This window comes from Arabidopsis thaliana, chromosome 3 (assembly GCF_000001735.4).
Source record: "Arabidopsis thaliana chromosome 3, partial sequence".
Classification (NCBI taxonomy): domain Eukaryota; kingdom Viridiplantae; phylum Streptophyta; class Magnoliopsida; order Brassicales; family Brassicaceae; genus Arabidopsis; species Arabidopsis thaliana.
The window spans coordinates 22,648,610-22,670,533 of record NC_003074.8 but is presented as its reverse complement, the minus strand read 5'-3'; the positions used below and the strand labels follow the sequence as shown (position 1 = coordinate 22,670,533).

General features: G+C 34.5%; 6 protein-coding genes, 1 long non-coding RNA gene, 1 other non-coding gene and 1 pseudogene across 13 annotated transcripts; 6 read left to right on the top strand and 3 right to left on the bottom strand.

The window, feature by feature from the left end:
• Positions 1 to 776: 776 nt before the first annotated feature.
• On the bottom strand, positions 777 to 4,387 carry AT3G61240 (DEA(D/H)-box RNA helicase family protein). 2 transcript variants are annotated; one of them, NM_115988.3, is made up of 10 exons: positions 3,658 to 4,387; positions 3,427 to 3,487; positions 3,093 to 3,327; positions 2,764 to 3,002; positions 2,143 to 2,394; positions 1,873 to 2,053; positions 1,693 to 1,781; positions 1,545 to 1,618; positions 1,320 to 1,458; positions 777 to 1,214 (listed from the first exon to the last, which is right to left on the bottom strand). In NM_115988.3, the coding sequence occupies exons 1-9, from the start codon at positions 3,942 to 3,944 to the stop codon at positions 1,380 to 1,382; spliced, it is 1,497 nt and encodes a 498-aa protein (NP_191683.1). In that variant the 5' UTR covers positions 3,945 to 4,387; the 3' UTR covers positions 777 to 1,214; positions 1,320 to 1,379. The 2 variants fall into 2 exon arrangements, with proteins under 2 accessions (NP_191683.1, NP_974472.1); NM_202743.1 differs by having other exon boundaries at positions 1,038 to 1,202; positions 3,658 to 4,351.
• A 456-nt stretch (positions 4,388 to 4,843) lies between these two features.
• Positions 4,844 to 6,109, top strand: PLIM2c (GATA type zinc finger transcription factor family protein). Its single transcript, NM_115987.4, has 4 exons — positions 4,844 to 5,168; positions 5,251 to 5,350; positions 5,449 to 5,477; positions 5,559 to 6,109. The coding sequence occupies exons 1-4, from the start codon at positions 5,031 to 5,033 to the stop codon at positions 5,931 to 5,933; spliced, it is 642 nt and encodes a 213-aa protein (NP_191682.2). The 5' UTR covers positions 4,844 to 5,030; the 3' UTR covers positions 5,934 to 6,109.
• AT3G09575 lies at positions 4,910 to 5,947 on the bottom strand. Its single transcript, NR_141546.1, has 2 exons — positions 5,673 to 5,947; positions 4,910 to 5,587 (listed from the first exon to the last, which is right to left on the bottom strand). It is a non-coding gene; the product is annotated as an other RNA (long non-coding RNA).
• On the bottom strand, positions 6,041 to 7,685 carry SDR1 (NAD(P)-binding Rossmann-fold superfamily protein; the record flags this gene model as incomplete). 3 transcript variants are annotated; one of them, NM_115986.4, is made up of 5 exons in its annotated part: positions 7,490 to 7,685; positions 7,144 to 7,396; positions 6,977 to 7,042; positions 6,693 to 6,863; positions 6,041 to 6,598 (listed from the first exon to the last, which is right to left on the bottom strand). In NM_115986.4, exons 1-5 carry the CDS (start codon positions 7,507 to 7,509, stop codon positions 6,218 to 6,220), a joined length of 891 nt encoding a protein of 296 aa, NP_191681.1. In that variant the 5' UTR covers positions 7,510 to 7,685. The 3 variants fall into 3 exon arrangements, with proteins under 3 accessions (NP_191681.1, NP_001190151.1, NP_001326283.1); NM_001203222.1 differs by having other exon boundaries at positions 6,178 to 6,598; positions 7,144 to 7,417; positions 7,490 to 7,581; NM_001340081.1 differs by having other exon boundaries at positions 6,218 to 6,598; positions 7,144 to 7,657.
• Positions 7,686 to 10,637: 2,952 nt separating this feature from the next.
• Positions 10,638 to 11,902, top strand: AT3G61210 (S-adenosyl-L-methionine-dependent methyltransferases superfamily protein). Its single transcript, NM_115985.3, has 2 exons — positions 10,638 to 10,877; positions 11,027 to 11,902. Exons 1-2 carry the CDS (start codon positions 10,719 to 10,721, stop codon positions 11,651 to 11,653), a joined length of 786 nt encoding a protein of 261 aa, NP_191680.1. The 5' UTR covers positions 10,638 to 10,718; the 3' UTR covers positions 11,654 to 11,902.
• Positions 11,903 to 11,951: 49 nt separating this feature from the next.
• Positions 11,952 to 13,079, top strand: AT3G61200 (Thioesterase superfamily protein). The gene is made up of 3 exons (NM_115984.2): positions 11,952 to 12,459; positions 12,553 to 12,699; positions 12,792 to 13,079. The coding sequence occupies exons 1-3, from the start codon at positions 12,184 to 12,186 to the stop codon at positions 12,933 to 12,935; spliced, it is 567 nt and encodes a 188-aa protein (NP_191679.1). The 5' UTR covers positions 11,952 to 12,183; the 3' UTR covers positions 12,936 to 13,079.
• An 855-nt stretch (positions 13,080 to 13,934) lies between these two features.
• On the top strand, positions 13,935 to 14,650 carry AT3G61198. Its single transcript, NR_143962.1, has 2 exons — positions 13,935 to 14,132; positions 14,227 to 14,650. It is a non-coding gene; the product is annotated as an other RNA (non-coding RNA).
• A 4,247-nt stretch (positions 14,651 to 18,897) lies between these two features.
• On the top strand, positions 18,898 to 20,375 carry BAP1 (BON association protein 1). Of its 2 annotated transcripts, NM_001203221.2 has the most exons (2): positions 18,936 to 19,931; positions 20,159 to 20,375. In NM_001203221.2, the coding sequence occupies exon 1, from the start codon at positions 19,119 to 19,121 to the stop codon at positions 19,695 to 19,697; it is 579 nt and encodes a 192-aa protein (NP_001190150.2). In that variant the 5' UTR covers positions 18,936 to 19,118; the 3' UTR covers positions 19,698 to 19,931; positions 20,159 to 20,375. The 2 variants fall into 2 exon arrangements, with proteins under 2 accessions (NP_567111.1, NP_001190150.2); NM_115983.3 differs by lacking the exon at positions 20,159 to 20,375 and having other exon boundaries at positions 18,898 to 20,080.
• Positions 20,376 to 21,351: 976 nt separating this feature from the next.
• AT3G61185 lies at positions 21,352 to 21,839 on the top strand (annotated as a pseudogene). The gene is made up of 2 exons: positions 21,352 to 21,411; positions 21,515 to 21,839.
• The last annotated feature ends 85 nt before the right edge of the window (positions 21,840 to 21,924 follow it).

The window sequence follows — 21,924 nt, the reverse complement described above, 5'->3', positions numbered from 1 at the left end:
ACAGGAAACAAAAGAGCATTGATGGCGGATAATACGAGACATCCTCCTTCTTTAGCCGGGAAATAATAAAGAGAGACCAACATTTATTGTTATTTATCTTAGAATTGTTTTTGAACAAGTTAATAAAGAAAGGAGCAGAAGTGGAAGTAATGGAGATGACAGTGACTTGTTGTTGTAGTAGGAGCCGAAGGACATGAAATGTGATGTGACAAACATGTTTTAATGAAATTATAAACTAAAAAAACGAATAAATTGTTCATAAATGAACCATGGCTATTTATGCATATATTTTCTTTTCTAATCTGTGAGTTATTTTTGTCGAAGTTTCTGTGCTGAGCTATTTACTTCAATTTCACTATTACTTGTTTTCTTATAAAAAAGATTACAGAGTCACGAAACAATCCAATAAAATGTAGACACGTATTATGGGTAGGCTTAGGGATCACAAAGAGTCAAAGAAACAGAAGAAGATACTGTTGTGTAAAGACCTTGCAGACACTCAGTGGGGTCCATTTATATATATATGTCGTAAATGTAGTCAGCTACAAGTCAAAGCCGTAGTTTTCATATTAATAATTTTCCGTTTTCCTTTTTTTTTTGAATGTTTGTTGTTTCATAGATATGCTTCTTTTTCTGCTACATATGTTTCATATATTTTTATTTCATGAAAGAATTAAATTCATCATATCTATTCATCAACTAGGGAGAGATCTCCACAGGATTCAGATTTACATGATTTATGTTTAATAACCCAAATAAATAAATAAACACGTGAAAACTATAATTTCTCAATGGATATAACACTATAAAACAAGATTGGTTACGGTTCAAACATTTTGACGAAAATAGCTTAATACCAAACTAGAATAATAAGCATGTGGAAGAAAATATTTTGGAAAAATCAAAATAATTCCGTGGAAGCAAAAATTAAGAAGTGCAACTTTCATGATAAATAGATCCTAAATAGGATAAAGCCCATAATTCCAAACAGAGCCCAACACGAAAATAAAAAAGAGGAGAGTCATACGTTCTATCTTTATTACTAACCAAGTCAAAGGGAGTCTCATAATAAGTGCAGCGTAAAGAGGTTTCCATAGAACCAGATAACAAGTGTCTTTAAGAGAGATTAGGAACCAAACCACTGAGTAACGAGTCTTTACATGAACCGCCAAGTACTAGTTGCCTCATCTCCTCCCCTCGAGCTTGAGAAACACCTGAAATATTGGGCACACTGGTCTTAAACATGCAATATAGCTTTTTGATTTTAAATGTTGTTTTGACAAGTTAAGCCTAAGAGAGAGGATTCGTCTTACTCTTACCATTTTAACCATCTTGTACCTCTCATTGGGTGGAGACACGTTTCATGCACAGTTACAAGTTTACTGACAGTAGATTGCTTGATCGATATTAGAAGGAATTGGTTTGATTTCGGTCCCAAGTTCTTGCTCAGTCTGATACCTGTTTTCAAAACATGATAAATGACTAAGAAAACTTTAACAGAATAGAAAAACCGGTTAGAACATTGAAAAGAAGGAACGACATACATTTTGAAACGGTCCTCATAAGTTACCAAATTCACAGCCAATCCAAGGTGTCCAAACCGTCCTGATCGACCCACCTGAACATTTCGCAACATGAGTTAAAATGAACATGTAAGAAACTAGATCACAAACCAGTTTTGTTTCGACTAACCCTGTGTAGATATGACTCAGAAGTCCTAGGAAAATCAAAGTTGATCACGACATTCACAGCTTGAATGTCAATTCCTCGAGTAAACAGATCTGCAGTCATTTTCCAATAAGCCAGATCATCATCATCATAATCTACACTTGGTCAATGTTCAAAGTACATGCTAAAAAACACAAAGCTTACCAGTGCAAACGAGATTCCTGCAAGCACCATTGCGGAACTCGTGGAATACTCTGTTCCTGTGGTCTTGAACCATCTTTGCATGAATGTAGAAGCATGAATAACCAAGTTCTGTGATTTTCTTAGCCAACAGCTCCACGCGATTGACAGAGTTGCAAAAGATTATCGATTGATTTATTTGCAGCTGGGATTGAAAAACCATAACCACTTTAGAACATCTAAATCAAGCCCCTCATAATTCTGTAGTTACAGGGATAAATCTAGACATCTGACCTTAGAGAAAAGTGTGTTGAGGCAGTGAACCTTCTGTCTTTCTTCGACAAAAGCATAATATTGCGTGACACCCATAAGCGTGAGTTGATCCATGAGATTGATAACATAGGGCTTCCGGAGATGTCGATCCTTAAAAGCCTTAACAGTGACAGGGAATGTGGCGGAAAACATCAAAAACTGACGATTTTGGGGTAGAAACTGTATCAATTCCTCTAGAGAAGGTTGGAATTCTGCAGACAAAAGCTTGTCGGCCTGGAGAAATCATTTTTAAGGAGTCAGAAACTTTGAAGCTTATGACACAATAAAACAAAATAAACTCAGGTGAATATAACAACACACAAGAAAGATCTTCAAAATTCACCAAAGTAAGGGGTAAATGACTGTTAACAGTAGTAAGTATAACTATGCATATGTATAGAGGATGATAAAGTCAAATTTTGAGTCTTTGACAGAGAAAACTAAAGAATAAATTAAGAAAAATTCCTTCTAGCAGTAATCCTACAGTTTGTTCATCATCAATTTTTAGCAATAAAGACATGAGGAACATACACTGCAGGAGCCATACCACAAAACGAAGATATACTTAAGATCTAGATATTAGGAAAGCAATCAGGAGCTCACCTCATCCATTACAAGCATCGCACAGTCTTTCAAAACACAGACACCCTTTTTTGTAAGATCCAATATTCTTCCAGGAGTTCCAACCAGCAGATGCACAGGTTGATGTAATCGCATAATATCATCTCTCAGACTGGTACCGCCAGTGGTGACCATAACCTGGATATTCAAATATTTGGAAAGCTCCTTGCAAACTTGTGATGTCTGAAGGGCCAGCTCTCGCGTTGGAACTAGAATCATGGCTGCATATAAAAAATAGAACAAGTGGTTCAAGGACAAACACAAACAGTCAACTGATCACTTATCAACTCAACAGGGAAAAAGAAGTATACCTTGAATAACATTGTTATTTGGGTCAATTTTCTCGAGGACTGGAATGCAGAAGGCACCAGTCTTTCCTGTACCGTTTTTAGCTCTAGCAAGAATATCACTACCAGTTAAAGCAATTGGAATGCTCTCTTCTTGAATTGGAGATGGCTTCTCAAAACCCTTCTCATATATTCCCTTTAACAGATCTCTTTTCAGAAAGTAATCTTCGAATTCATTTCCCTTTGTAGCTGTCACATCCTGCAGACAATATGGAAGACATTGCTCAACACGAGTTTATTCAATATCCTCAATATTCATAATTCCTACACAGAAAAACTCAGAAGAAAGCAGCCATACCGCTGTCTGATAACGAGTATCAGGAGGTGGTAGCCTTAACGTAGCCTTCCAGTCTTGACCACTGAGAGTAACAGAGAATCCATGAGCACACTAAAGAGATATAACTTAACCTCAAAATAACACATACATCTCTAACAGCACAAATCATTACTCAATGCAAACAAAATCATTCATAATAATTACTCCAGCATCATAATTTGCAACAAGACGTATTCAGGAACAAGAACTTACTTAGCATCGCTGCTAGCTTCGGGCTGGGTCGTCTGCTGAACCACCTCATTAGCGTTACTAGCGTTTCCAGGAAGCTGAGGGCGTCTTGACCACTGTTGCTGCTGCTGTTGTTGTTGATGTTGTTGCTGGAGTTGCATCTGCTGAGGGTTCTGAGAATAACCGCGTTGAACATACTGCTGATCTTGAGGTGGTTGTTGCTGCCGATACGACTGATGATAATCTGGATTCGGAGGCGCACCACGACCCGTTCCAACACCCGGTGGATATCTTCCTCTGTTAGTATTCATCACAAATCTCTCTCGATCTCGAAAACTAGACACAGACAAACCCTAAATCTACCGAAATACCTTTTACAAAACTACAAAGAATAGAACGAAAGAGTCTGCGATAATCTGGAGAAACAGAATGCTTGTGTAAAACCTAGGGTTTAAAGAAACTGATCGTGGAACTCAGGGCAAGATCGGGAATGTTCAAATAAAAAACCACAAAACCGGTCCGCCACAGAAGAACGGAGAAGAAAGCGAATCGAGAGTTCCGATTGGAATTACAACAATCTAAAGAAGAAGAAGAAGAAGAAGAACGAAAGAGAGATTAAGAAAAAATTTCGTTTGAGTGGGTTGGGTTACAGGAAACTAGAGAAAGTGACGAATACACTCGCCGGCGTCTTTTGTTAGGGCGTCAATGGATTTTCTCCTCTTTCTTTTTTTCAGACTCTCACTATTTATCAAAATGGCCTTTTATGTTTACGTTAAATAAATACATGACCCATAAGCTTTATATTATTTACAGTATAACTCGGATTTACTTTTCTTTCAGGTATTCACCCCATGTTGTATTGTTTTTGTCATTTTAGACCCCCAGATTCTTTGCCCTTTGATTAATGATATCTAACAAAACAAATTATGCTTATGATTATTAAAAGCTATGCTTAAAAGGCAGTCTTGTGATGTTAGATTAGGTGTTACTTATTTTGTATAAAGATCCTTATAATTGTGTATATGAATTAATAACATCTTAAAATCGGAGGCTAACTATATATAAACTTTGCACCTAATCCCTTGGTTTACACGATATAATTTAGAAAGCAAAACAAAAATAAGTGTTAAATAAAATAAAATATAGCCAGAAATAGATTTAGAATGTAGAAGAACATTTTAAGGGCTCTCCTCATTTGAATCTCAACCATCAGAAGAAAATTTTACCCCTAAAAATCTCAATCCATGATTTTGATATAATAAAAAGGCAGAGAGCTCATAGATGATGGCAAAACAAACCTTGATTCGTGTCTAAACGAACAACAAAAAGAAGAAGAAAACTTTTGATCCATCTTCCAACTCTTTCGTAATTTGAAAGAAGAAGAAGAAGAGATACCAATGGCGGCGTTTACAGGGACAACAGACAAATGCAAGGCGTGTGACAAGACGGTATACGTTATGGACTTGATGACTTTGGAAGGAATGCCTTATCACAAGTCATGCTTCAGGTGCAGCCATTGCAATGGCACTCTCGTGGTATCTATCTATCTTCCTTTTCCTCCATTGTTCCCTCATGAAAAAAAAAACACAAAGAGAACATCTTTCTTCTCCTTTTCAGATATGTAACTACTCATCCATGGATGGAGTTTTGTATTGCAAGACCCATTTTGAACAGCTCTTCAAAGAATCTGGAAATTTCAGCAAGAATTTCCAAACAGGTTGCTAACAAATCCTCTGTTTTCTTTGCTCTGTTTTTTATTAACCTCTCTTGAAAAGCTAACAATCTTTGCTACTTTCTCTTCTTGGTCTTTTACAGCTGGAAAGACCGAGAAATCGAATGATGCGGTAAGCACATAATTCATCAACATTCCTCTGTTTTCTCTTTTTGTTTTCTAATCTGATTTCTTGGTGTGATCATTTGCATAGACGAAGGCTCCAAACAGGTTATCATCCTTCTTTAGCGGCACACAAGACAAATGTGCAGCTTGTAAGAAAACAGTTTATCCTCTAGAGAAGATGACAATGGAAGGAGAATCTTACCACAAGACTTGCTTCAGATGTGCACATAGTGGTTGTCCATTAACACATTCTTCATATGCTGCTCTCGATGGCGTCCTTTACTGTAAGGTCCACTTCAGCCAGCTTTTCCTTGAGAAAGGTAATTACAATCATGTCCTCCAAGCCGCGGCTAACCACCGTCGCTCGACGGCTGAGGAAGACAAAACCGAACCCAAAGAAGATGAAGCAAACCCTACAGAAGAAGAAACTTCTGATGCAGCAGCTGAAGAACATGAATCCTAAGAAATATCCGGGAGTTCCTTTTGTGAAATATATATAATCATAAATTGTTAAAGAGATAATTTCTTAACTAATGCAATGAAGTAGACTCAAATTTTGTTTAGTTTCTTCTTATGGAACTATATATTATTCTGTTTGTAAAGTAATTATATTCAAGTTTATGAGTAATTACCAAAACATCTCATAAAAGTTTTTGTTTATCTAAGAGTATATGTTCGACATTCAAACGATAATCCTCTCATTAAATTACTACATTTTTGGCTTATTATTCTCACACAAAAGAAGATTCAGAATTCTGAAACTTGCTTGCGACTAAAGAAACAACCAGAAGGAGTTTCTTGATGCGGAAGTAAAGCCAACCTCACAGGACTTGAAGCTCCTTCTTCCACAGACAAGACTCCAGTCTTGAAGTTCATATCTGTCTTAACAAATCCAGGACACACAGCGTTTACGCGAAACTCGGGATGTTTCTTCGCCAGGACCCTCGTGTAACCATTCAAACTTGCCTTTGAAACCACATAAGCCGACATAAATTTAGCCCAGTTTTTTTCCTTAACTGTACCTTCTTTGAAATCATTGAGAAGTTGGTTGATCACTTGGTCGATTCTTTCCTCAGTGAGATTCTCTGCGTCGCTCAGGATTCCTTTTGCCCATTCGTTTAGTACATTCTGGTAAACAATAATCAATTGTAACATAAATAGTGTTTCTTAGCCAACAATACATCTCTCAAGCTTCCTTGATATCTAATCTTTTCTTACTTACCTTTAGTTGACCCATGGAGGATGATACATTGACGATTCTTGGTGAATCAGATAACTTCAAAAGAGGAATAAACGCCTCACACATTCTCTTTGGTCCATAGTAGTTTATCTTGATGCATTCTTCAGTTAACTCATAAGTCTCCGTGATGATTTCATCCCACTTGAAACCTTCCTGCCATGTCGAATATAACAAGAAAACATTTAAATACTTCACAGAAGATCATCAATACTAATAATATCATGAAAGTAATTGCTTGCAAAATAATCACAAAGATTATCTCATACTTTCCCTGCCCCAGCTCTTAAAGCTTCAGCATCAGTGATTATACCACCAATCCCTGCATTATTGACCTGTAAAGCAATCATTCTAGTCAAAACCACGTTTGAAACTGTAAAGTCTAAGACCTGTTTCAGAGTAAACTGATCAAAGAGAGTTTACTAATAATGCCTACCAAGATATCGAGTTTCCCAAATTGGGTTTTCACAAACTCAGCAAGAGATGTGATACTAGCAGGATCAGCGACATCAAGCTGATGAAAAAGAAGGCTTTGATCAGAAATCTCAAGCTCTTTCTTCAGTGTCTCAACAGCTTCAAGTCCTCTGTTTTCGTCTCTAGAGGTCAAAACAACTCTAATCCCTTCACTAGCTAATTGTCTGCATATCTCAAATCCAATCCCTCTGTTTGCTCCAGTAACTACAGCATATCTACAAAAACCATTAAACAATCTGAGAAAATCAGAACCAAACTCACTAAGATTACAGACTAAATCAAGAACTAAGAGAAGATTTAAGACATACCTTGGAGTTTCCTCTGCCATTTTCGAACCTTTTTATTTCTGGGTTTTAGACAAAGAATATCAATAATTGGCGTTTCTTTTTTTCTTATGCGCATGCAGTGAATGCACAGAAACCATACGAAGAAATGTGGAGGCAAACGAAGCCACGTAGCTCAGAAATTGATGTTCATGGGAGATTAGACTTCTAATCCGACGCCGTTGTTTTAGTCTTGCATTATTTAAAGTTGAACATGTTAGTATATTTACCTGTGACGTCGATTTTCATAATTTACAGTTTTTTTTTCTTTTTCTTGCATTATATTGACACATATTTGAGATAACTAAAGTTATTATATTTGTTTGGAACAAAACGTTAATAAAGGCAATTTGTTTTCGTTAATAAAGGCAATTTGTTTGGAACAAAACGTTACTGATGATAGTTATCATATTTGGGCGATGGTTAATTACAAACTTACAAGTTATTATAATTTATTTTAGAGAATATTATATTGTGAGACACTTTTAAAAAGTTATTTGTCGATTTAGGCATTTTTAAGTTATGAGACACTTTTGTTAGACAAAATTCTCGATTTGCCCTTTAACTATATCTCTCCTACATTTACGCTAACAATTCTTCTTATTATAATTCTCTCTCTTTCTCGATACAATTCATCTCTCTCTCTCTTCCCCCCCTCCAATTCAATCCATCTCCCCCAATTCAATCCATCGGTTCACGGTAATTTCACAACAACAAAACAAAATCTTTTTTCTTTTCTCCTTCCTCACTCCAAAAACAAAATTTCACAATCAATCAATTGTTGTGAACCAAGCTTCTCGCTCAAATTGATTCTTCATATCTTCTTTCTTATGGCGACATGAGTTAGAACGTTATCGACCGCTTGATCAACATCACCGGCGCTTCTGACGTCGTCGTCGTTCATAAACTCAAGGTGATTTGAGTTTACTCATCTCCATTCATGTTTACTTTTGTCTTGCTTCGTGATTCTTCGTGTTTTTGAGGTGTCATAGTCTGGTTTTGATGTTATTGGAAGTTTCTAGAATCGGTATAGTGGAAAGTTTGATGTGACGAGATGCAGGAAGTTTCAATGTTGCAGAAATTTGAAAAATTGTTGTGAGATTGTGGATTTGATTGATTGTGGAATTGAAATTGTTTGGAATTGAAGGTATAAACTAACCTTAACTCTTATGATGAAATTAGATTGATTTGAACGATTTATTCAGACTTTGATTTTGCTAGTGGAGAGTATTAGCGTCAATTTACACATATATAGTATTTGATTGAGACACATTTATCTCTTTAGGTTTGATATGGAGGAGTGAAGTGCATCCCTTGATTTTTGTGTGGTTATTTCTCCTATAAAACTAAAGATTAATGGTTTGGTTTACTAAAAGCTTCCAAGTGTTTGGTGATCTTGTTCATAATTCTATGATAATGTTAGATAACTTCTCTGCCCCGTTTGTTTGAAATTCAGTACTTGATGTTCTCTATTGGACTACAACATTTGGACAATCCGTAATGGACAACCACGTATTTTGTTTGCAGCATATGTGTCTATAAACAAGTGATCAACCCACATAACGATGAGAGTGTCTATAAACAAGTGAACTAGTGGTCAACAAAAAATGGACGCTACTCGTGAAATTGGTGATATTCATTGATGTATGAACTTTTGTGTGTTGGTATGATTTGTTTTGACCAAGTTGTGATTCTTGCATCACCAATGATACTCTTATTCATTCAAATTATAATTGATGAAAGCTCTAAACATGAATCATTTGTGTTCAAGTGTTTGTCATGTTTCACCATTACTCCATATGGTCAAGTTTAAGTGGATGAGTTATCATGGACACAAACTATCATTATCTACTTGGATTTAGCGTGTTGATGTTTGAAAGTAATGTCTACAGATTGTTCTTGTGTTTTGGAGACCTATATGATTATTAGTTTCTACATAATGAAATCGTGTTGGAAGCTTTGATAATAACATGTCCACTTAGACGTGACCATGTGGAAATAATTGATTCTCGTATGCAAAGTAAAATACTCTTAACTTAGAAGTTCAACGATATTATCAATTTATCGAGCCAAAATCATATGATACCAAACAAGCTGATCAAATGGATATAAAATTCAATACTGGAATTGGCCAATTTGGTTTATTCACAACCTGGTGGTTCATGAAATCGAAAAATAAATTATTTAAGAGCAAAAACAGAAAACGATAGAAAAACGAAGAGGATGTGAATATGTGATGATATTACCATGGCAGTTCTTTAAATCCAACAGATCCTCTCTTATAAAAATCAGATTCATATTCTGAAGTTGGTGATCTGAAAAATTCTCCTTAATCAAAGCAGACACGGAGAAATCGGGAGATCCGATTAACTGGAAAAATAAAGTTGAATCTGATTGTTCAATCAATCTCTCTTTTTGTAGAAAGCTGATGATTTGTTGAAGAAGGAAGAAAGAAAGAAGTTGATGATTTCTTCTTTGCAAACGTTCAACAACTTTTTTCTCTCTTTAATGGCGTAAAAAAAATGTAAATTTTGAAGATTTGTTTTCTTGATTTTTTATTTTTGATAAAGCGAGAGAAAGAGAGAGAATGGATACGAAAAAGAGAGAGACAAAATCTCAAGGGTAATTTTGTCTATTTTCTCACCAAAAACAAGATAAAGTGCCTAAACTCTTAAAAGTGTCTAAAACGGAAAAACATTTCTTAAAAGTGCCTCATAGTGTCACATTCCCTTTATTTTATTATTATTCTATTCGATTTCTAGTTACTTCAAGATTTTTCCAGTTGTTAATCTGAACTGAAATTTACTTCAAAAAAAGCTGTATTTATTTAGTACGTAGAGTTTTTCATGTATGATTTTAGTGGAGTTTATTATTTACGGACAAATCTGTAACGTAGTTAACCTATGCGATAATCGTTATTTCCTTCAATTCGGTGAGGAATAACAATAAAACATGTTCTTTTATAGTGGATTGCGGCATAAATGCGATGTTAGACGTTATATTTCTGTAAATTCGACATCATCTTTTTCTAGCATCCTTATCTTCAAAGAATATAAAGACTTAAGACCTAATCTAGTTGAGTAAGGTATGAGATTCGAGTTTTTTCTTTTCCAAATTTTCGTGACTACTATAAGTAATATTAAATTATGAAGTGAAATTGTAATCTATCAACCAAAAGCAAAGAAAGAGAGGGGGAAAAAACACAAGGAAAAAAATGGCTCAATTGGCTGCTTTGTCGGGAAAGCAAGCTGATGAGTACTTGAACGCAAGGCCGAAATATCCTACAATATGGTACAAAGTGTTGGCTGGTCGAACCAGCAACCATAAGGTGGCTTGGGATGTTGGGACCGGCAACGGTCAGGCTGCTATTGGGGTTTGTTTTCTTTCTAAAACAATAGTGTTACTTTGAACCTTTTGAAGTTTTGATACATTTCCTTAAAAATACTTCAAGCCACGATCAATTTTTATGTGAAGCCTAAATGAACTAATCGTACGTGAGTCAAATATATATTGTGTAATTAGGTCGCTGAGTACTACCAGAAAGTGGTGGCAACTGATATAAATGAATCACAACTCCAACGTGCAATGAAGCACCCAAAAGTCACTTACTATCACACTCCATCATCAATGTCCGACGACGATCTAGTGACTCTACTCGGTGGAGAAAACTCCATAGATATCATAATAGCCGCTCAAGCTCTTCACTACTTCGACCTAAAGAGATTCTACCCCATAGTGAAACGTGTTCTTCGTAAACAAGGCGGTATCATCGTAGTTTGGGTTTACAACGATCTCATCATCACCCCAAAGGTTGATTCCATCATGAAACGTCTTGTGGATTCAACATTACCTTACAGAAACCCGACTATGAATTTGGCGTTTGATGGTTATAAAACAATAGAGTTTCCTTTTAAAAACATTAGGATGGGGACTCAAGGAAGGCCTAAAGCTCTTGACATCCCACACATGCTTTCGCTAGATGGATTTCTAGGGTTCTTAAAATCATGGCAGCCTCTAGTGAAAGCAAAGGAGCAAGGAGAGGATCTTTTAACTTCTTATATGATTGATGAGTTTAAGGAAGCTTGGGGTGATGATGAACAAGTCAAGGATGTTCACTACAAGGCATTTATGCTTGCAGGGAAACTTTAGGTAATTAATATATGTTCCCCTTTGAGATATATATTAACTATATGTCATACACGCATGTCATCAATGATCAATCGAATTAGGATTGAAAACTTATGTTTAACAGGTCTTGAGAGCAACCTGGTTGATTTAAATGCGGATCATTACTTTGTATAACTTTCGTTTCTGTATAAATTAATATATTAATTAATATATTTATAGCACTGTAAATATAAAGATGTTATATATAAATAAAAGGTTAATATAAGCAAGATGCTCATATCTGAAATAAATTTCTTCACAAATTGATTTTCATTAGTTACACTTACCCAAATAACACTATTTAATAAATCTAATTCAAAAATTTAAAATAGTGAATAAACTAATTGATCGGCATAAAAAAAATTGTGGCTATAGTTTTGTACACTTCACCTAAAAAAGTTCTTACAGTTTTTTACTGTCTAAAAATAGGAAAAAAATAATTACAAAAGAGAGAAAAGTCAACATTACACAAAAAAAAAATCAATTTGGAAAAAAATCAGAGTAGGTTAAAAATGAATTGGGCAAAATTCCGTGAAACTGGGAGCCCAGAAGACACCGACATGTCTTCTACTCCGATCTCGTCCGACACGACGGCGGTGTCCAAAGTGATCGATCCAAATTACGTATTAATGGTTGCTGATTTCTTCAAAGCTATTTCCCCAGACGAATCTTGCAACGATTTCACCTCTTTCGACTCTTTCTCCGTCTTATTTCAAAACAATACCAGAGCTCTCTCCATCGCACGCGGCCGTGTCTCGTGCTCCGTCACCGTCACGCCAGGCATATCCGTAATCATCTTCTTCTCTCTAATTAGATCAAATGGGTTTCGTAAAGTTTCGATCTTTGATTTGTAAAATTGATTGGTTTCGTTGTGAAAACAGAATTTCTTTAAGGGGTTACATGGAGGAGCGGTGGCATCAATTGCAGAGAGAGTAGCGATGGCTTGTGTGAAAACTGTTGTGTCTGAAGACAAACATCTGTTCATTGGTGAATTGAGTATGTCTTATCTCTCTTCTGCTCCTATTTCGGTAAGCCACCTAACATTCATTCTCGTCTCTCTTAAGACTCTCTCTGATCTTCAAAGCACAGAAGCTTATATTGTTTGAGATTTATTTTGCAGAGTGAATTGTTGGTGGAGGGAACGGTGGTGAGGACTGGGAGGAATCTGTCGGTGGTGACTGTTGAGTTCAAGATCAAGGAGACCATGAAAGTCACTTACCTATCTCGTGCTACTTTTTACCATTCTCCCATCTCTAAGCTTTAAAGCTTTTTCACATGCTCAGTGATCTTTTGCTGATCTATTTACATTCTTCTGTTCAATAAAACAAGATTCTGTATACAGATATTACTGTCTTTAATCAGTTTATACAACACTACTACATTATCATCCACCTACGAAGAATTTTGCATCCCCATTTAGCAGAGTATGACAAGGTGAGATCTCTGAAGTCTCTAAAGTAATCAAGTGCAGTGGTTTGACATAGATACATGAATGGATGCCGTTTGTGTTGGAAAGTATAGATCTATGGAAGAGCATCCGGGAACCAGGTTTAGGCCTCAGGCGTATATTGCTTAGGAAAAGGCCTCATCACGTTTCTCGGTGTTTCCATCAAGGACACCAAGTAAGATTTCCTGAAAATGGTAACTTGCATGATTCTTACACGAAATCAACCCATCTATCAAGCTAGCTGTAATTAGATTGGGGGCCTCAAATATTTAGTAAAATGGTGGTGGTGCATCAGATGTGTCACAGCCTGTGAGAGAGAAGTACAAAAGGAATCAATGTTTAAATTGGTAGTGTGCCACAACAATCTCACATACAGGTCCTCTTTTATTGGTCACTTGCTGCTGCTCAAAATGTTTTCACCTGCTTCCACTAGCGTCTATCATCACTTCATCGCAAGATTTCTGGTTAAGAAAATGCTCAGAGACCCAATTCACTGACAAATGTAGATCTTTTAATATTGAGTTCCTGATAACATGCTCAAATTGGGTTTACGAAACTGTAAGAACCAGAAAGCCATGCCATATTGCCATCCCATACCGTGTGGTAGAGAGCTTAAATGGAGCAATAAGATAATTGGGCTATTGATATAATTAAGTGGGCTTTTGCCCATTTATCACTGCTACCCAGTACCCAACTACCCATGTACGCTTTTCTTATAAGTTCCTACACATTATCCCACATCGCTAATATGACAAAAAACACTTGATTGTATATAAAGTGTGAGGAAGCATTGTTGGTCACGACCTTACTTGAACAGGATCTGTTCTATAGGCTCGTACCTCTGTTTCCTTGATTTCTAAGGAGACAGGCCCTTAACCCTGGTTGATGAACCATGGCCGTGCGATCAGAGCGTGATTGACGGCTACGATCGTCTTAGGACGCATCTGGTGCTGTAGAGGATCGTTACTCGGCTCGGTTCTACCTTGCCGGGGTGGTTGCACGGCGGTCTGACAGGTTCCATTTTTTTTCACTCCTTATATTGTCTTGTGGGATGTTTTGAGATGACCACCAAATTTGATATTCGAGCACGATTTTTAAAATTTTACAGTAATGTGGGTATTTCGTCCCAAGTCAACCACTTTATATGTACAACTCTACATTCCCTCTACGAAGATAGTGCATCCCAATAATGAGCAGACTATGAGAAGCTAGCAGAGATATTCTTCTTTTTTTGGTTTAAAGAAAAGCTAAAGTCTGTCAAGGAATCAAGTCCAATTGGATCCTGCACTGAATACCATTCGTGTATGAGGCATGGAACTAACGAAGGAGCATTCAGGAACACCTGCTTTGAAAAAAGGCATCACCATGGTACTCGTCAATGGAATCTCTAGCTTGTGTAGACCAGGATTTACATAAAGCCACAAGTAGGAGCTAGCTCATGTAAATGGAGAAATGCAAAAGTGATTTGAGAGCACTGATCATCACAAATCACATTAAAATAATGATGCTTATGAACATACCTCATCTAGAAATCTCTCAACAACCCTAAAAAGTATCTCTGTGTCTTTCGGTTTTAGCAAATTTTACATGTAATAATGAGAATGCGGATATTCATAATTCTGTTTCATTTCATCGTAATGAACTCGGAAATTCATAAGCCCATCTTGAATTCCTCATAATTGCTGTCTTGACCTGTTAAAAAACAAACAAACCAAGAGTCAACCTTGACCTGTATACCATCGTATTGTCTTAGTCGTATCCATGTTTAATTTCGATAGTGTGAATATATGTACGAGTTATAGACGATATATAACACTTTTTGATCGTTTTGTGATTAAATCACATGACATAAATTATATGTCATGTCAAGGCTAATATCCAAAATTTTATGAAAGAAAAGAGAACAATTTTTTTCCTATTAATAACAAAAATGATCATCATTGACTAAATCATATGATATGTCCAAGTTTATCCTGTGATACGATGCAACTGTTGTTTCTTTCCATTTTTCCAAATTATAGACCATTAAATGTCAACTGGGATACACAGTACACTGCATCAGTGCATTCAAAATTTCCAATGACAATTACTAGCTCTGGACCAAAAAATTAAGTACCGCTAATCATTTTTTCATTTAATGAAAGATTGGTAAGATGTGTTATGAGGTCACCGAGTATCATGTCACGCACATGACTCTGCATTATCTGACAGAGATGCAAATGAGAATCATAAGATAGAGTAGATATGTGGAAGTTCGTGGAAATTTAGATTTTATAGACTTGCTATAGGTATTTATAGGTCAACTTCTTTTAGTGTAGCTTTCCGGATATATATGCAACGTAAGGCACAATTTTCGTCTAATAATTACTAATAAATTCATTCACCTAACTTTATTTCGAATTTGATAAGATTATGAAGTGACTAGGTAACAATAAGATGTACTAATTTATAGGCTCTAACCGGTGAAATCATTTGTGGGGAATAAGCCAAATTATACGCTTAAACATGAAGAATGATGCTGACATATAATCTTTTTTCTTGGTGGATATGCTGATCATATATAATCTGTTAAATAATTAGCATTTAGCAAATATGTTAGCAAATTAACCATAAAACAATATTTTTTAAGAATTTTATTTTTTGATAATAAATATTAGCTAACTTGGTATATATAAAACCTAATACCGATCTTTAGGTAATTAGATGGAAACATATGTTGGCAAATGGGTGAGTTCATAATTTTAACATAAATGTAAATTGTTCAAAATTTCTCAATGTAACAGCTAGGTTTTTGTCTTGATTTCACTGTCTTTATCGAATACTGTAGTAGGTTTCCCAGCCACTGCCTTTTTTAAATATATGTATGTAATATTTTTCTAAGGCTCGATCGGAATCAAAATGGAAAATCCCCACCATATCCTATCAAAATGGAAATACACATCATATCCTATCATTTCCCTTTGTCGCATATGTAAAAACACTATTAAATTCGTTGTCAGGAACACTTGAAAGTGGCTTCGATCGGTGACTTTAGTCTTTAGATGAAGTCAATGGACTTGGCAATGTTTTTTTACCCAATATTTCCGGTTTTATAAATCTAGTGAAGTTCCAGACACTGTGATTTAAACATTATTTCGGAGGAGACTAAGTTATCCGTTTTAGTCTCTAACCAATTTAGACGTATTTAGAGTTCAGTTCCAAACTTCACAACTAATAAGAAAAGAAAAGAAAAAACAACTTCTTATGGTTGATATACGAATTGATTCAGTTTCGATGGCTATATGATACACGCCGATTTAATTACTTTGGTAGCAAATTAGACCCTTAATTTGAAGAAATAGATAAATTTGCAAACCTAGCTACCAATGCGATTAATCGATTATATATCAGATATCATTGTTTCACCAAGAAAAAACACTATAATTATTCAGTGTCAGAATATTTTACACGCAAGTACTATAGTTGATAGATCGCACTATAATAAAATTATCAGATGGGGTTTTAATTCCACAAAGTGTGCTGACAAACACATGGTGACGTCACACATTGTGATCCATGCATGCATGAAAAATCCAAGGCATGCTAGTATAAGATTAGACAACGTAACTCCTCCTGTTATAACAATATGATCATTACCCTTTTATAGTACATATGGCCAATCTATCTCAAATTTATACAAACTAGTATATAGCACACCCATACGTTAATTAAAAACACAATGTAAATCGGTTTGATATTACAAGTTAGCTTTTTGAACATTAAGGGCTATTATATTTATCTTTTATTAAAAAATGATAATTAAGGGGCATTTCCACATAGAAAAATATATGTAGTATATATAGAATCGTATATATGCGACTATGATCAGTTTGCGGCTCTCGAGTGTTGTGGGACGTTAAGTTGTTCTTCCTCCAAATCGAATGGCCGTAAAATGTTAGCTTTTCAGATTATGAGAAGACTTTTTGAAAACTTGACGCAAAGATTAGAAAATTGAAGCTGTCGAGTTAATGTATTTTGCTCTACATCCAAATTTTTTTTTTAATACTTGAAAAAAGATATACAATGCGAGTAGAAAACAAAATACAACGTTTCATGGAAATCAACAAGAGAAAAAAGGTTCCAACGAAATTCGTAACTGCAGGTTAACCCAAACAGATGTTTCCAATACATGAGAAATTCGAAAGTTATGTTTTTTTTTTCTTTCTGCAAATGATGTTTTGATGATATATATGCGGTACATATTTTCAAAAATAGATATTATATTTTTTAAGGCATATATATTACGTGGTGAAGACTTAATTGTAATTGTACCTTACGTGCAAACATGATCACATAATCATCATAAGAAACCATAAATTTCTTTACTATTTGTTTTACTATCTTCACTTTAAATTGAAGTTTATTTTTTTGCACAACCTGTCCAAGAATTAAGGAATGGTACAAGTGTACAACCGTACAAGTAGGACATGGAGTCAACGACTCCCCCAATATTTTCCATGAGTTTTCGTTCCACTCGTAAAAAAAGAAAAAGACGAAAGTAATCTATACGTATTAGATAATTAGTATTTTTGATTGTTTGATAAAGTCTACGTATTTGAATGTCTAAGTAAATTCCAACCTTCTTAAACAAAAGTTAACTCCATTTACACTAAGAGGTCGTACGAAAATATATTCAAATGAGTTGAATAATTCTTGATCAATATTTGGTGAAAAGTTATAACTATAGTTTCCGTTCAAATAAACGTTTTGCGAAGGAATTTTCCACATAATTTTCTCACAAGTTAAGTTTTTTAACATCAAGAAAAAGTATTTTGATGTTATTATCCTGAGTATGTAAGTTCTAATTAATATCTAAAAATATAATTAAGACTCTGTCGACAACTAAATATCAAGGCCATATAGAGCATACTTAACAAAAAAAAAAAACTTACACCATAATACGATACGAGTATGGACACTTCATAATTTTAGTAAATTATTTAGAACATGATTACCACATTTTATTTTATACGACAAAACTACATGGATTTTAGGAAATCTTGAGCTGGAGTTGAGATAAAAAAGAGTCAATTTCAAAAACGAATAATTAAGTAGATCTTAAGGAAGAAATAAACGAGTACTTTCCTTTATACAATTATACTCGTGTTTCATCGTAGCTGCTGGTACGCGCATTTTTTTATAACAACGAACGTTCTCGCGTCTCGCCGCGTTTATCACGCTGCTGGATTCAACTCGCTTATGCGGTTATGCCACATTGTTTTAATTCCTTTTTGTCGTATTACACTTTTAACTAGACAACATTATTCAAAAAACAAATTGTGTTTATATTAATTAGAAATCTTGAGATTGATGTTACGTAAATAAACTAACATCGTGATTCGCGAGATTCGAAATGTCATATAATCACAAAACTAAATTTTTTTTTTTATTATTATTATACTAGTAATAAAATACTCAGAATTTAGTTTATTTTATATTAAAAAATGTTTTTAAAAATGTAAATATATTTGAGAATTTATGACCACTTATAATTTATAGTCCTTTTCATAATTTACACATTCATCTAAATAGAAGAAAATGAAGGAGTAATATTTAAGCTGAAGCACAAAATTATATATGAACTAACACAGCAAAGAGTTAAGTATTATTTATCAAAAAACAAAAAATAATGATTCATTTGAAAACAGTTTTATTGTTTTCATAAAATATATTCAAACAATTTTATTTTATTTTTTGATATAAAACCGAATTCAAATGAACAAAATACTAATCTAAAATTTAAACGTAATTTCCTTGTCTTTTTTTTTTGTTGTCTTTGCCCTTTTTTGTTTGGTCGACTTCTTTATATCTTGATAATGAGCTGGCGGGAAAAAGAGAAGAAATCTCCGAGCGACTTCTTTCCAAACTTCCTTGTCACCTTCCTAAGTGATGTTGTCTATATATAAACTTGTTCTTTCATTCTACTTAATGATTAGACCAACAAATAAACATTAAACCCAAATGATATATTTTGGTAGATCAATCGACAATCATTATACAACAATGATGACAAAAACATTGGAGATTGATTTGAGATCAGCAGAAGGGCTTAAGCTAAACCGGAGACCCATCAAGAAAAAGACTTTCGCCGTCGTAAAAATCGACGAGAAATGTCGAAAATCTAATCTTGACGAATCGAGAAGAAGCAATCCTACATGGAACTATAAATCAGAGATGCCCATCAATGGTAATGAACAGTTTATCTTCATTGAGGTATTTTATCGAACAGGTTCTGGGCATGATAAAAAAATCGGAGAAGCTAAAATCCCAACGAATGATTTCATGGGAAGGTATTCACCTGAAGGTCACTTAAACTTCTTGAGCTATAGATTGAGAGATGAGTTTGGTGATAAGTGTGGGATCGTCAATCTTTCGATTTTGGTTAAATCGGATCCCACCAGAGATTACGGCGCGTGTTCGTCCCAAGCGGCGGTTACTGGTTTGTGGAGGCCGAGATTAGAGACGGCATCGATTGATGGATACGGTGGCCGGACTGTTACCGGAGTTCCGGTTTGGGGTCTGTATCAACGCCAATTTTAAAATCTTTTTTTTTTGGGGGGGGATGCACATATTATTAATTCTTCGTCTTTGTTCCATAGATTTTCCCAATTTGGAATTGAGGAACAAAGATGTGTGATTAATTTTTGTTATAATACTCACGAAACCAAAATTGAAAATAGAAAAGTCAAATTTGTTCGACGATGATATCTAAGAACTTGTTGTTATAGTTCGTGCATGGTGTGTTTGTTGGAAGAAGAAAACAAAAAAAAAAAAGTCTTGCAATTGTTCTGGTTTGTATTTAATGATTGTGAGTTATTGTAACGTTACTTGCGTGGTGATTTGTTGCGGATATGATTAAACAAATATCTAGTGGTATGTTTATAATCAATTTAAATTGTTTTGAGAATGTTACGTCATATAATCTTTTTTTTTTTTTGTCAAAGTTACGTCATATAATCTATGATATTTAATCCTTCAAAAGAAGAAGGATTTTCCTCAAGTAAAAAAAAAAAAAAAAAACAGAGACAAATTGAAATATTTATATTTGTTTCACTATGATAGATTATGGGCATGTTTACAAAAAAATCGAAATGAAATTGTAATATGTTTATGCTGTGACAATTTTATACCGCACAACTTTAAGACTAGATAAAAGTAGTTTCTCTGCTGGTTAGAGAAGAGATAAGACTTCCACGGATATAAAATGTGCAGTGTTAGATGTACCTCACGTGGGCACTTTGTTATGGACTTATTTTGGCTTCACTACGACCGTCTGTTCTTGTTTATGATTTTTTGTTTGAATTGATTTACTAATTAACAACTTCACAAGATTATAGAAATTTCAACCATTTTGGTAAAAGTTTGTTGGCGCAATTGGGCTTAGTCTCTGATTTCGGCCGACTTTTAAAATAGCGGCCACTGGCTTCAAGCCTTTTACTAAATCCACACGTTTCTCTCTCGTTCGTTACTTACGAGTTACGGCTTACGACTACAACACAAAACCCATTATTATTTTAGATAATCTTTATATGACTCTTCCTCTTTATCGCCCCACTAAAAACCAAAATTTTTGAACCAAACCAAACCAGTATTCGGATTAATTATCCCTACTTACAATCATATACTCATGTCAGGAGGACAACTGTATACACCCAATATTTTTAGTTTTCTTAGATACATAGTTTAATAATCAAAAATTATGATTATCCTAACGGACTAATTCATATATTATATGCTACTTTGAGTGTTCTCACACATCTGATGTTGCATATAACAAAACTAGGTATGATTTATCAAGTTTTTGTTTATTTCCATTTATATATCAAGTTTCTAAATCTCTTTCCTGTTCTTATAATTTTTTTCTTTATTTTCGAGAATCTATTTAATTATTTATTGACTTTTCATTTTTGTTTTATTCATGTATCATATAGACTATTATGTATAATTAACCAAGTTCTTATTTGTTTCAAATTTTATTTTATTCTTTTAGATATTTTTCTTATTTGTTTCAAAAGATCTCTTTCCGTTTACCTACTTAATTACTAGTTGATTTATATTAAAAAAAACTAGTTTTAGATTTTGTGATTGATTATATATATATATATATATGATATTTGGGTGTACATTATCGTTTTACTTTAAAGTTTTTCATTTCTATTATATCATCTAAAATGACTAAAACCATCGTTATTGCTATCTTCATAGTCGTCCTCTTCTAGGTTTAGGTTTGCTTTATACATATAACATATTAAATGTATTTTCACCTTTTTCTCATTTGTTCACAGTTCAGTGTGTTGATATCACTTCTTTATTTTATATTAAAATTTTGAAATTATATATTTTATTATTATTATTAGGGATGGTGACTAAGGAAACACAAGCAGAAGGAGAAAAAGTGTGTGTCATCATAATCTTATAACACCAACCGAAGGCTGTAAAGCTTCGCCGTGTGATGCTATGTGTGCTTCAAGGTTTAAGGGAGTAGGCGGGTGTTCTAAAACCGATCAGTTTACCTGCAACTGCATGTTTATTTGCAAAACATGATTTGTCTCTGTTATCCATAAATCATCATCAAAATTTGTTTTTTTTTTTGTATCAAACCATCATCAAATAGTAATAACAAAGCAACGGGTTTGGAAAAATTAATATTGCAGTCTCCAGGTCCTCTTTCTTTGTTCTTTCCTCTGTAATGATCAAAGAATTATAAACATGTTTTAAGGTAATGATGAGCTCATCACATTCACAAAGACTGAGAGCACAAATTTCC

Coding starts and splice junctions, on each gene's coding strand:
- AT3G61200 (NM_115984.2), top strand. CDS start 12,184: ATGAATTGGGCAAAATTCCGTGAAACTGGGAGCCCAGAAGACACCGAC. Junction 12,460..12,552: donor CCGTCACGCCAGGCATATCC/GTAATCATCTTC, acceptor TTGTGAAAACAG/AATTTCTTTAAGGGGTTACA. Junction 12,700..12,791: donor TCTCTTCTGCTCCTATTTCG/GTAAGCCACCTA, acceptor TTTATTTTGCAG/AGTGAATTGTTGGTGGAGGG.
- AT3G61210 (NM_115985.3), top strand. CDS start 10,719: ATGGCTCAATTGGCTGCTTTGTCGGGAAAGCAAGCTGATGAGTACTTG. Junction 10,878..11,026: donor ACGGTCAGGCTGCTATTGGG/GTTTGTTTTCTT, acceptor TTGTGTAATTAG/GTCGCTGAGTACTACCAGAA.
- PLIM2c (NM_115987.4), top strand. CDS start 5,031: ATGGCGGCGTTTACAGGGACAACAGACAAATGCAAGGCGTGTGACAAG. Junction 5,169..5,250: donor ATTGCAATGGCACTCTCGTG/GTATCTATCTAT, acceptor TCTCCTTTTCAG/ATATGTAACTACTCATCCAT. Junction 5,478..5,558: donor CCGAGAAATCGAATGATGCG/GTAAGCACATAA, acceptor TCATTTGCATAG/ACGAAGGCTCCAAACAGGTT.
- BAP1 (NM_001203221.2), top strand. CDS start 19,119: ATGATATATTTTGGTAGATCAATCGACAATCATTATACAACAATGATG.
- AT3G61240 (NM_115988.3), bottom strand. CDS start 3,944: ATGAATACTAACAGAGGAAGATATCCACCGGGTGTTGGAACGGGTCGT. Junction 3,003..3,092: donor AAATAACAATGTTATTCAAG/GTATACTTCTTT, acceptor TTTTATATGCAG/CCATGATTCTAGTTCCAACG. Junction 1,459..1,544: donor TATGAGGACCGTTTCAAAAT/GTATGTCGTTCC, acceptor TTTTGAAAACAG/GTATCAGACTGAGCAAGAAC.